Source organism: Polypterus senegalus, chromosome 10 (genome assembly GCF_016835505.1).
Source record: "Polypterus senegalus isolate Bchr_013 chromosome 10, ASM1683550v1, whole genome shotgun sequence".
Classification (NCBI taxonomy): Eukaryota; Metazoa; Chordata; class Cladistia; order Polypteriformes; family Polypteridae; genus Polypterus; species Polypterus senegalus.
Genome location: NC_053163.1, coordinates 138,703,993 through 138,716,857, shown reverse-complemented (window position 1 = coordinate 138,716,857; position 12,865 = coordinate 138,703,993). Strand labels below are relative to the sequence as shown.

At 40.1% G+C, this 12,865-nt stretch overlaps 1 protein-coding gene across 1 annotated transcript in view; it reads right to left on the bottom strand.

Annotated features, from left to right (window-relative positions):
• Window positions 1–6,381, bottom strand: part of LOC120537711 (ubiquitin-conjugating enzyme E2 R2-like) — a 30,306-nt gene extending 23,925 nt beyond the window's left edge. The window contains exon 1 of the mRNA XM_039766850.1: window positions 5,782–6,381. Within this exon, the coding sequence (XP_039622784.1) occupies window positions 5,782–5,964 (183 nt within the window). The 5' untranslated portion in view covers window positions 5,965–6,381. The remainder of the gene's footprint in view (window positions 1–5,781) is intronic.
• Between the last annotated feature and the right edge of the window lie 6,484 nt (window positions 6,382–12,865).

Genomic DNA, 12,865 nt, shown 5'->3' with positions numbered 1-12,865 from the left:
CCTCCCTCCAATCTCTGAGCTCAGTCACAATTAGACACATCCCCCAGCCAAAGCATCCTGACCTGACCCATATAGCTAAATTCCAATATCTCCAAGCTCTCTCTGAAGGTTTTGTGGCACCCTGGCCTCATTTAAATAGGGCAGAGAGCAAAAGCACTGGAGCAGGGCACTTCAGTCAGAGTTATGGGACAAACCTTTCACTGAGGTGACATGCAGTAAACTGTATGCAAAAATTAAGTTGTTTATTGATACATGCTTAGACTAGACTATAAAGGGCATGTATTTTTAAACGATTCAGCATATCAATAGTACTAGGCAGCAAATACTCTGTTCCACAGACAAATAGAAATGAAGCAAAACAGAAAATTATCCATTAAGGAGGAGGCTCTACACGAAATGCCTTGGCAACAAAGGCTATTTAATTATTCGGTGAAATACTCAGAGCGAGACACATCACTGACTATCAGCTAGGACAAACAAGCTGAAAACTAAAGCAACATTCTTAAATCATTAAATTCAGAAAACAATCACATGCACACATATGTACTGCATATAAAATGATCAGCCACAAAATTAACACCACCTGTCTAACATTAAGCAGGTCCCCTTGTGCCACCAAGACTTTAGCAGCAGATCCTTTAAGTCCTGTAAGTTGTGAGGTGAGGAATTGTTTGTCCCAGCATATGTCAGATGCTCAATCGGGATGAGACCTGGGGAATCTGAAGGTCAAATCAACACCTTGAACTGTTGTCATGTTCCTCAAACCATTCCTGAACGTTTTTTTTTTTTTCTTTCTTCCCAAAAAGCAATATTAGTGCATTTTCCCAAATAATATTGTAAACACATTAGGCCACTGCCAACTGGGAATACCTTTGTCAAGAAGGGGTGTATGTGATCTATAACAATCATCAGGTCGGTGGTGCATGTCAAAGTAACCTCCACAAGAAAGCCAGGACCCAAGGTTTCCCTGCAGAACACTGCCTAGAGCATCAAACTACCTGTTCCATGTTACCTTCTTCCCATATTGCATTCTGCTACCATATCTTCCCCAGGTACGCAATACAGATGTACCCAGCCATCCACATGATCTAAAAGAAAATGTGACTGATCAGCCCAGGCCACTTCTTCCATGCTCTGACGCTCATGAGCCCACTGTAGACGCACTTGGCAGTAGACCGCTGTGATGCACTGTGTGTTCTGACATCTTTCTCCTGTGGCCAAATAAAAGTTTTTTAGTAATTTATGCTATGGTAGCTCTTCTGTGGGATCAGACAAGACAGTCTAGCCTTTGCTTCCTATGCACATTAATGACCCTCAGGCGCTCATGACCCTTCCTGCTGGTTCACCAATTCTGGTAGATAACCACTGCATACCAAGAACAAGACATGGTGTTTTGGAGATGCTCTGACCAGTCGTCTAGCCATCACAATATGGCCCTTGTCAAAGTTGCTCAGACCTTTACACTTGCCTATTTTTCCTACTTTCAAGAACTGACTGTTCACTAGCTGCCCATTAACAGGTGCTATTATAATGAGAATCTATATTATTCACTTCACCTGTCAGTGGTCTTAATGTTGTGGCTGATTGGTGTACATGAAAAGTATACATGTATGTGTGGGTAGAGAGACACAAACACTATATAAAATTCACAACAACTTGCATGAAACTAACTATAAAATTAAATTTACTTCAATCACTTTTTTTCAGTTATACACTTAAACAGCATCCACAAAGGTGGCTTCAACTGTCTGCAAGACAACTAGGATAAAAGTTTTCATTGTTAAGCTTCAGCAGTAATTTACAATTATAAAGTCATTTCCAGTTTTATTTTACAGTGGCATGGACCTTTATGAATTACTGTATCTTTATAGTGATTGCTAGGTGCCACAAAAAAATGATCATACAGTGTGTATGCTTAATTGCATCACATTTACTTTGGTGCCCTGGGTAAAAAGTTTTCAAGGCAGGCAAAAGTGCAGTGCTATCTGTAGGAAAACCAGGAAGTCACGCAGCAACATGTCTGAATGTGAAGAACAGCCGAGTCATATCACAACCTGCTCACAGGAATACACAGAGGAAACAAACATTATTTGACTTCCTGGTATTTATATTCCTCACTTCCAAATACTTTATAATATGCTAGACATAAATGGCAATATTCACAATTAACACAGCATGTCAGATATGGATTTTCAACAACATTACAGGTCTCCATTTACCATACTGTTATTAGTCAAACAGCAATGCAAAAATTTAAAGGTAATTTAAAAATCGATATCAAAAGACACCCCGTTGTCTTAGCTGATATAAAAGAGTGGGGGGAAAAAAAAAAAAAAGACTAAAAAACCCTGTGTGCGACACTGTGCAGCACAACTTTCTCCTGGTAAGGTTATGATTTTAGCTGTAAGGAAGTGTAGAAAAAGCAAAAATTGCTGCAGTATTACTTGGTTTCTGTCATTTTACAATGGGAATAATGGTGCCACGTTTCATTTGGATTATTTTAAAATTATCTTGTTCAGATGGACAAAATTCTAAAAAAGTGGTCAAAATATTTTCAGGAATGCCCAAAAGTGTAAACTTGCTTAAAACTTCAATAACTCTGACCTTGGCACAATATTTTCACTATACTGCATACTATAGGTTAGGACAAAAATTCAAAAAAGGTAAAAAAATGGATAAAAGGAAAACACCTTCAAGCTACCGATACAATAAAAAAACAACGGCTTTTAGTTTTAGAAAATGGCAAAATTTTAAATTTACACTGACATTATTAAAGAGGCTAGACACAAGGTTGTTAATGTTATACATTTGTCATTGCCTGACACAGGAATACCCTTAATTATTAAAAGCATACAAAAGCAAAACATAATATGCAAGATTTCAGTTCATGTTTTATGTGTGAAACATTTTGCTTTGGTATTACAAACAAACATTGTGTTGGTGAAGTATTCATTCCATTATAGAAGCATAATTTGTATGAAATAATCACCTTTTTAATTTTACCTTAAACTTTAGTCTTCACCCTTTTCGAAAGGCCAACAGACTTTACTGTAAATGTGTCTTGAATAAAGAATTATCTTGCATATGTCAGAAGATTTCCAATGTCACTCCTTCAGGTTAAATGTTAGGCATAAACACACAGCCACACATAAAAGCTCCTTGAATCATTGCATTACAGAAAAGACTCAAAGTTTAAACAGAACAGCTCACTAGTGGAAACAAAGGTCTGCATTGAATGCTCGACAAGAACTGAAAAAACAGCATTGTAAGAAAGGCTTATCTTTTCCAATACCCCAAAGCCTTGCTATCTAAATGCTAACTCTTAAGACGGACCTTTGTCTCTGACCTGTAACCGTCAAATGTACAAGTGTTCTCACTCATCTTCACAACAAAGAACTGTGTGCAGTTTTGGTGGATGAGGTACAAGGGAGGTCATTCAGCGAAGGAGTGCAGATTAAAAACAAACAAGTGAAAACAATATTGGAGAGGGTAAATGGCAAGTAAAACCAAAAAAAGTCAGCTTCTATCAATAAGTGCCATAACCAGATGATAGAGACCTTTGCACTAGTGAGAAAGTATACAAAGAATGGAATAATTTTCATAACATATAGAAAACATTCCGTCAAAGCCTTTGCACTACAAAAATATGAAAAATATTCTATATTACATATTTTAATACTCAATACTTCTGTATTATTGAATAATCTGCTTCCTTTCAATATTGTACTGTAATTACCAGTGTATTTTTTTTACTTTTGTTTTGGGTGTTCATTGCAATAAAGTAATAAAATATTCATTTCTATACAGTAAGACACATAAACATTAATTCTAAATGCACGCAAGACATCTTAACTTTTAATACCAACTCAGTAGGATTATAGACTAATGGACTATAGTTAAAAGTTATTTGACTTTTTACTTGTCTTGAGGTATTTAGTGGACTAAGCCACAAAAGGCCCACTATATACAAGCCCTCACTTTCTCTCTGAAAGGGTATATATTTGATATACAACTGCCCAACATGTGCAATCACATCAAATTTTATTTTAAAATTTAGTATTTGTAATAACCTGCAAAGGTTTGCATCCTCTAATGTCATTTTTATAACCTGTGGGGTGCAACTGATTTGATTCATTTAATACTTGTAGCTCATGGCACCCAGAAACAATAAGAATTACAACAGATCTATAAAATTTGTCTCCTTTATATTACTTGCATATAAATATTCTTTCATTACAGGCTGTAATAAAACATCTTTAACAAAGGTAAATAAAATGGTCAAGTTTTACAGTTTGTGATCAAGGTGCAAAGACATGTAATCATGGAGATCTAAATACAGGTGAATACGATATAAATCTGTTTCAAGTTTGAACATTGTTGGTGTTCTGAAATGAACAAAGGGTCAATTTATTGAAGTTCTTTAAAGTATTTGATATTCATTGGGTTTTCATTTTTGACATAATATACTAATCAGTTATTCACTTTTCTTTTTAAGCTACGAGTTTAAAAGTTAAATTCCTTTTTTTACCTTGTGTATTTGTTTAGAGATTAATATCTAAACCAGTTCTTGTGCATGTTTGGGTGTTTGTAGTTTGTTACAGTACTTATTTTTTCCAGCTTCTGTTAAGTTTTAATGCCTCCATTGGGATACAAATTACCTATCTGAAAATTTGCTATTGTATTTTTTTTAAAACTTAGTAACATGTTAAAATTATAATGACACAGTTCACAAGTTTCAGGTAGATTCTATACCATTAGTTCATTACATGCTATATCTGTTTTGTAACAAATCGTTGTTTGCAGTTTGTTCGGTTTAAAACTAACAATAACTCCAGTAAACGTGGCCTGAAGTGAGCAGGTAGACACGGTAGGGAGGCGCCTTCTCACACATCCCAGGAAGTATAGTTCTGGTAAATAATAAAAGGCCTACAAGGAACAAGCACAAAACGACAAGGCCCATGAGAAAGAGTTACAGTCCCTTTATTCTTTGGCTTGCGCGTCTATCCAAAGGGCCACGGACTTTGCCATGAATGCGAGATCGAATCCCACTGCTGACTCACCATACGAATCAGGCAAAGCTGGTCCGCAGCACTTAGTGAGACAAGTCAATCGTCAGCGGTAAAAGATGCACATTTTTGTATCGGAAGTAGCAAGGCATACATCCTTTCGATCGACGTTAGTTTTTTATTATTTTTTTTAAAACGAAGCTCAACCACCAAACCCCGAATCTCCCTGGTGGTTTAAGTGAGGCAGCGCTGAAGGAGGGGGAGGGAAAATAACGTCGAGGGAAGATTTGTTTTTGTTTTCGCACCATGGAGAAAGCGAACAATGGGATTTTGCTTCATAACGTAAAATTAGACTTTTTGCGCCACAGTGTCATCCAATCGAAACCAATAAAGGGTGATTTTTGTGTGGGTTCACAAACACTGTCCTGTACCCCAGAGCTATAAATAACTGGGACAAGCGAGAGGGTCGTTTTACTTTAAAATGAAGTTCATTTTCGCATAATGTATGGTTAGACGAACATCACGTAAGAAACTCATTTTTACTCTTCGTCGCCGGCACCATTTGGCCCCTGCTCTGCAAAAGGTACAGAAAGGAAGGAAGGGAGAAAACGAAGACAAAGGCGCACCCCAACCCCCTCCCGCAGCTGTCGAGGTAGTTGTCTTGTAGATCAAGCTTAAAAGGGTCTTTATTTTATTAGGGCAGTATCTGTAACGAATGATGTAGCAAGCTCAACCACCTCTAGCACCGTGTTCGCCCCAAGTGGCCCACGCTTACCTTAAAATAGCCTCCCTCGTACAGGGTGTTGGGGGGTCCGAAAATGGCTACCTCCCAGTTATAGAGGTCCGCTTCATCTACTAACGTGATCCGGAACCCTTCGACCGGTTCCTCCTGGAGGCTCTTCATCTCCAACATGAGGGCCTTCATGCTGGCGACCTGGTGCTGACCGTGCTGAGCCATGTTCTCCAGTACCCCTGAGGGGAGGAGGGCAGTTCTGTCTCACGAAGCCGCTGTCCTCTTTTTTCCCCCTTTTTAGTGACACGAGGTGACCGTTGAAGCTCGCTAGAGTAAATAAAACAATTACTGAAAATGTCCACACTCTTCTGAGGAGGTATGTGTGAAACGAGGGCGAGGTTTTTTATTATTACAAAAAAGGCCTTGATCTCTCAATAGCGCTAAAGACTCAAAACAAAAAAATAAAAAAACAAACAAACTGCTTGGGGCAGCTAAAAAACGCTGCACTTAAACGTGGTAGTCTTTTCCAAACCCGTCAATAATGTACTAATGTAGGCTACACTCAAATTCGAAGAACTGAGTTTGCTTTAGATCCGCACCACCTATACAGCACCACGCAGAGCCAGATTGAGAAATGCCTGTGAGCGAAGATCTGCAACAAAAGGAACCCCGTTAAGTGGAGACGTGAATTCTGGGAATTGTAGTCAAATGAATCGCCACAGGCTGTGCGTCAGGTATAATTGAACCAGATAACAGTGGACTTTTATCGTCAATGATAACAGGGACTACCCGCACTAGGACGGAAGGTACCCCCTATTCTTCATATGAGAAATAAACCCTTGCTCACATTTTGCGTCGACTTTCAGCTTCTGCATACTTAACCTCTTAGCGGTATTCGACTACAACAGCCGTCGTGTCTTGCTGCGTACCCGCCCACGCAGACGCAAGGGGTGTGGTTAACGGCGCGTAACGCCGAGTACGTGGCTGCGGATGGGTCTGCTTGCTCAGGGGGTTTGTTGTTGTCGTTTTAGTTCGCCGATGAAACGTCCTGTTGTTGAATTTATGTCAAGGAGGCGGTGTTGAGTTAGAAACAGTTGGACAGGAATTCACGCCGAAAACTGACTTTATTTGGACTGGCGAACTGACTAGTTATATCGCCTACCTCACTACGAAGCTACCGACTCACTTCAGAAAATGTAAACACAGTCAAGCTTGTCTTATATCGTATGAAATGATGTTGCATTCAGTTACACTTTCAAACATATTTTTTGTGATTATGTTTTGTAGTTTTGATATCGGCAGATTGAACTTTGTCCTCAAGGGTCAATTTGACATTTTACAGAAGCTCTTTAAATAAGTAAATCTACACATACACAAACACTGTAATCTAAACACATACTACAGTGACTAAAAAGAAAGAAATTTAAAAATTAAGAAAAACTTCTGTCTGGCTGTCACAGTTCCAGTGAGGCATTATACAGGCATAATGCTGTTGGTATAAAGGAGCCCCCAGTAGTGTTTCTTGACGCACTTCTGATGAATGATTTGTTTGTTGCAAGTCCTCAGTTTTTGTGTCAGAGAGAGGATGTGCAGTATTGTTCATAATGGTACTGAGTTTTGTTTTAATTATCTTCTTTGCTCCTACCTTCAGGGGGTCAGGCGTGCATCCCATAACTGAGCCTGCCCTTTTGATTAACTTGTTGAATCAGTGGGCTTTCCTTAAACTGATCTTACCAGTACTCCACAGCACAGAAAATCACACTGGCCCTCATACAGCTGTAGAAGATGTGAAGGATATCACTACCCACAGTAAAGTAATGCAGTCTGCCCTTTTATAGTTTCTATGTGTTACGAGGACAGTCCAACCTGTCAATGATGTGGACCCACGAGTACTTGAGGGAATGGACAACCTCTACATAATCTCCCCGAATAGTGACCAGACACAGAGGCTCTTTGGTTCAGCAAAAGTCAATAACTTGATCCTTGGTGTTACTGATGTTTAGTTGCAGACAATTTTTTTTGCACCGAGAAACAAAGTTCTCCTCCGGACTCTTCTCCTCTGTCTCATCCCCTTTATCAATACACCATATGAGTGCAGAGTCATCTGAGAATTTCTGCAAGTGACATGACCAGGTATTATATTTACAGTCAGAGGTGTACAGAGTGAAGAGAAAGGGAGACAGGACTGTTCCTTGTGGTGCTCCAGATCCATATCCCAGACATAGTTCTGGAGTCACAAACTGCGGTCTGTCCGACAAGTAGTCCGTTATCAGGACACCATAGGTTCATCCATCTGCATATCTCTGAGTTTACCCTTTAACAGGGATGGCTGGGTGGTATTGAATGCACTGGAGAAATCAAAAAACATAACCCTCACAGTGCTGGCAGTTTTGTCCAGGTGAGAATAAGCTTTGTGGAGCAGATAGATAATTACACCCCCCACTCCAATCTTTGTCTGATAAAAAAATTGCAGTGGGTCCAGGTGGTATACCACAAGAGGACTTGTATAGTCCAGGACCAGTATCTCAAAGGTCTTTATGATGTACGATGTAAGTTCCACTGGTCTGTAGTCATTAGGTGAAGAGGCATGAGTCATCTTTGCAACAGGAACAATGCAGGATGTATTCCACAGAAGCAGCACTTTCTGGAGCCTTAAGGACAGACTGAATAGTTGACAGTGTTCATCACAAAGTTGGTCAGCAATGGCCTTAAGAACTCAGGGACTGACTTGATATGGTCCCACAGCTTTTCCTGTGTGTAGCTTCCTTAGTTTACGCCTTACTTAGTCTTTAGTTATGGACAGCTCACACTATTAATCGGAGGTGGACTTGTCACTGGCCATTCCAATTGATGTTGTAGATGTTGTTGATGTGGTAGGGATGGTATAGGGAGTTTGGTCATTGGAAGAAGGTGGCAATGAGAGGCAAAATATGTTAAAAAATTGGTTAAGGACATTAGCTTTGTCCACATCCCCTTCTAGCACCTGAAACCCAGATTGCATGAGTCCAGTAACTATACCCATTCCATTCCAGACATCCTTCATGTTATTCTGAGTGAGTCTGTTTTTAACTTTTAAAACTTAACATCTGCTTATTGAAATATTTTTAGCTAGTTAATTCTAGACATTATACTTATAATGTTATCATACACTGCATTTCAAGATAGAGGAGCAGTCCTCTAGCCCAGAGGTTCTCAACCTTTATTCCTCCAAGGTTCTCCATTTGCCCACATGAATATGTGAGGGTCTCCCTACCTGATGTTTCCCCTCTTGTACTTTTGCTGCAGGTGCTTGTTTTTTAACTTTGATTTATTTAAAAAAATCATATTTGCTGCTAGTGTAGTATTTTAAAGCATAATGCAAAATTAAGAACATGTTTTCAAAACGGCCTGCTTTTTTATTAAATTATAGGTTATTTTACTAGTGCAAGCTGGGCTTGTTAGTGTCCTGGATAAAAACCAAGATCCAGGTCTTTAATGACCTCTTAGGCACATCCATCAGCAGTTTGTGTGTCTGCAGAGAGAATGTCGACCTTGTCGAGAGGTTTACGTATCTTGGTAGTGACTTTCATATCTCTGGTGACTCTTCCTATGAAGTTAGTAGATGGATAGGGAGAGCATGGGGGGGTCATGAGGTTTCTGGATAGGGGTTTGTGGTGCTTCCAATATCCTTGAAAAAGGATGAAGGTCCAAGTCTTTAGAGTCCTGGTGCTTCCTGTTTTGCTATATGGTTGTGAGACATGGACGCTATCCAGTGACCTGAGATGAAGACTAGACTCCTTCAGTATTGTGTGTTTCTTTGGAGAATCCTTAGGTACAGCTGGTTTGACTTTGTATTGAATTAGCGGTTGCTCATGGAGTCCCGAATAAGGCACATTACCTGCATTGTGAGGGAGCATTAGTTACGGCACTAAGGCCATGTGGTACGATTTCCCAAGGGTGATCCGGCTCACAGGATCCTCATTGTTGGGGACCCGAGTAGCTGGACTAGGCCAAGGGAACACCCACATAACACCTGGCTGCAGCAGATAGAGGGTCATTTCCAAAGGCTGGGACTGGACTGCATGTCTGCCTGAAGGATTTGCCAACCAGGATACCTAGCTGTTTTGTTGTGTTCTGGGTGCAGCAACGCACTGTACCACTGCATGCTCCCCAGCCTGACCTGACCTGACATTACTAGTGCCTGAATTTCTTAGTTATAACATAAAATGAATAAGCCTTTCTTAAGGATAAATAATAGCCAGTAATTACCAAATGACTTAAGGATAGTCTTGTACATTTTTTGTACATTTACAGTACATTAATTTGCTTAGAAGACATTTTTTTCCAAAACGACTTACAAAGGAAGTCAACATAATTAAGTAAACATCAGTTCAAGGATTGTTTGGGAAGAAGTGCTACAGAACAAGGAGACAAGATTGATAATTTCAAGTGAAGAGCCCAGAACAGAAATACAAGAGCATTACAATTCCTTGATAATGGAAACCTAGCTTAACCAATTGGGTCAAAAATTTACCAAAGAAGGGAGTCTTGAAAAGCTTCTTATACATGTTGAGGAAGCCAGAATTCCATGTGGAGGAGGGCAATTCACTCCACCAGCTAGGAGCTACATATGAAAAGAGTCTAAATTGAGATTTAACACCACGCAGAGGTGGCAGATCCAGATGCCATCCATCAGCAGACGTGAGTGGTAACATCAGCTTAGTACCCCATAAGTGTCACCATATATATATATATATATATATATATATATATATATATATATATATATATATATATATATATATATATATATATATGTGGTGGGCTGCCACCATGCAGAGGGTTTGTTTCCTGCCTTGCCCTGTGTTTGGTGGGATTGGCTCCAGCAGACCCCGTGACCCTGTAGTTAGTATATAGCAGGTTGGATAATGGATGGATGGATAATGGATGGATAGGTGTATATATATATATATATATATATATATATATATATATATATATATATATATATATATATATATATATATATATATATATAATTAATGGAACACTTTTAAAACACATCAGATCTCAATGGAAAGAAAATCATGCTGGATATTTCTACTGCTATGGACTGGTTAATGTGTTAGGAACAAAAGGATGCCACATTGTTTGATGGAAATGAAAACGATCAACCTACAGAGGGTTGAATTCAAAGACTCCCCGAAAATCAAAGTGAAAAAATGATGCAGCAGGCTAGTCCATTTTGCCGAAATTTCATTGCAGCAACTCAAAATCATACTTAGTAGTTTGTATGGCCCCTACATGTTTGTATGCATGCCTAACAACGTCTGGTTTGGGCATGCTCCTAATGAGATGACGGATGGTGTCCTGGGAGGTCTCCTCCCAGATCTGGTGCAGGGCATTACTGAGCTCCTGGACAGTGTGAGGTGCAACCTGGCAACATTGGATGGACCAAAGCATAATGCCCAGAAGTGTTCTATTAGATTTAGTTCAGGAGAGCGTGGGGGCCAGTCAATGCTATGAATTCCTTCATCCTCCAGGAACTGCCTGCGTAATGTTACCACATGAGGCTGGGTATTGTCATGCACCAGGAGGAACCCAGGACCCACTGCGCCAGCATAGGGTCTGACAATAGGTGCAAGGATTTTATCCTGATACCTAATGGCAGTCAAGGTGCCTGTAGAGGTCCATGCATCCCTCCATGGATATGCCTCCCAAGACCATCACTGACCCACCACCAAACCGGTCATACTGAACAATGTTCCAGGTAGCATAATGTACTCCACAGCTTCTCCAGACCCTTTCACATCTGTCAAATGTGCTCAGGGTGAACCTGTTTTCATCTGTGAAAAGCACAGGGCGCCAGTGGTGAACCTGCCAATGCTGGTATTCTATGGCAAATGCCAATCGAGCTCCATGGTGCCAGGCAGTGAGCACAGGGCCCACTAGAGGATTTTGGGCCATCAAGTCACCCTCATGAAGTCTGTTTCTGATTGTTTTGTCAGAGACATTCACACCCTTGGCCTGCTGGAGATCATTTTGTAGGCTCTGACAGTGTTCATCCTGTTCCTCCTTGCCCATAGGAGCAGATACCAGTCCTGCGGATAGGCTAGGGACCTTCTAAGGCCATGTCCAGCTCTCATAGAGTAACCGCCTGTCTCCTGGAATCTCCTCCATGCCCTTGAGACTGTGCTGGGAGACTCAGCAAACCTTCTGGCAATGGCACATACTGATGTGACATCCTGGAGAAGTTAAACTACCTGTGCAACCAAACTCTGTAGGGTCCAGGTATCACCTCATGCTACCAGTAGTGACACTGACTTTAGGCTGAATGAAAAATTACTGACCAAAGAGTCAGAAAAGATGAGAAGGAAAAAATGTCAGTGGCTGCCACCTGTTAAACCATTCCTGTTTTGGGGGTTGTCTCATTGTTGCCCCTCTAGTGCACCTGTTGTTAATTTCATTAACACCAAAGCAGCTGAAATGGATTTACAACCCCCTCTGCTACTTAACTGACCAGATCAATAACCCAGAAGTTCCATTGACTTGATACTAATCTCTGATTAAAAAGTATTCCTTTAATTTTTTTGAGCAGTATATATATGATACACTACCTGCCAACTAATAAAAAGAGTACATGACACGTGTTTCACCTTAATTGGAGCTCATCAGGTGTATGCACCTTTGCTTCCCCTTAAAGGGATGGAACCTCAGACATCAGCACCACTTTGCACCACGTCAGCTGGTTTACTTACTTGGCAAGGTGAAGATCAGTGTATTACATTCATAGACCTGAATCACAGTCATGCGTCATGTACTCTTTGTATTATTTGTCAGGTACTGTATCATATGTCTATGATCTGCTTCTTGCAACTGAGAAGAAGAGGCAGATGTTTGCAGACTGGCCCACCAACGACAAGGGTTACCTGGTAGGTAACCGTCCAAATATTCAGATTGCGATTCAGGCCTATGTGTATATCATCTGTGATACGGTTTGCATATTTGTAGCTGGAAATCCACAAAAGGAGAAAATGAATCACATATCTTAAAATAGATTTTTATTCCTAAGCTTTCAACTTCTGTTAGGAGTCATCATCAGAGAAAAATGATTAGACATACAGGAATCCAAAGCAATATTTAGCAA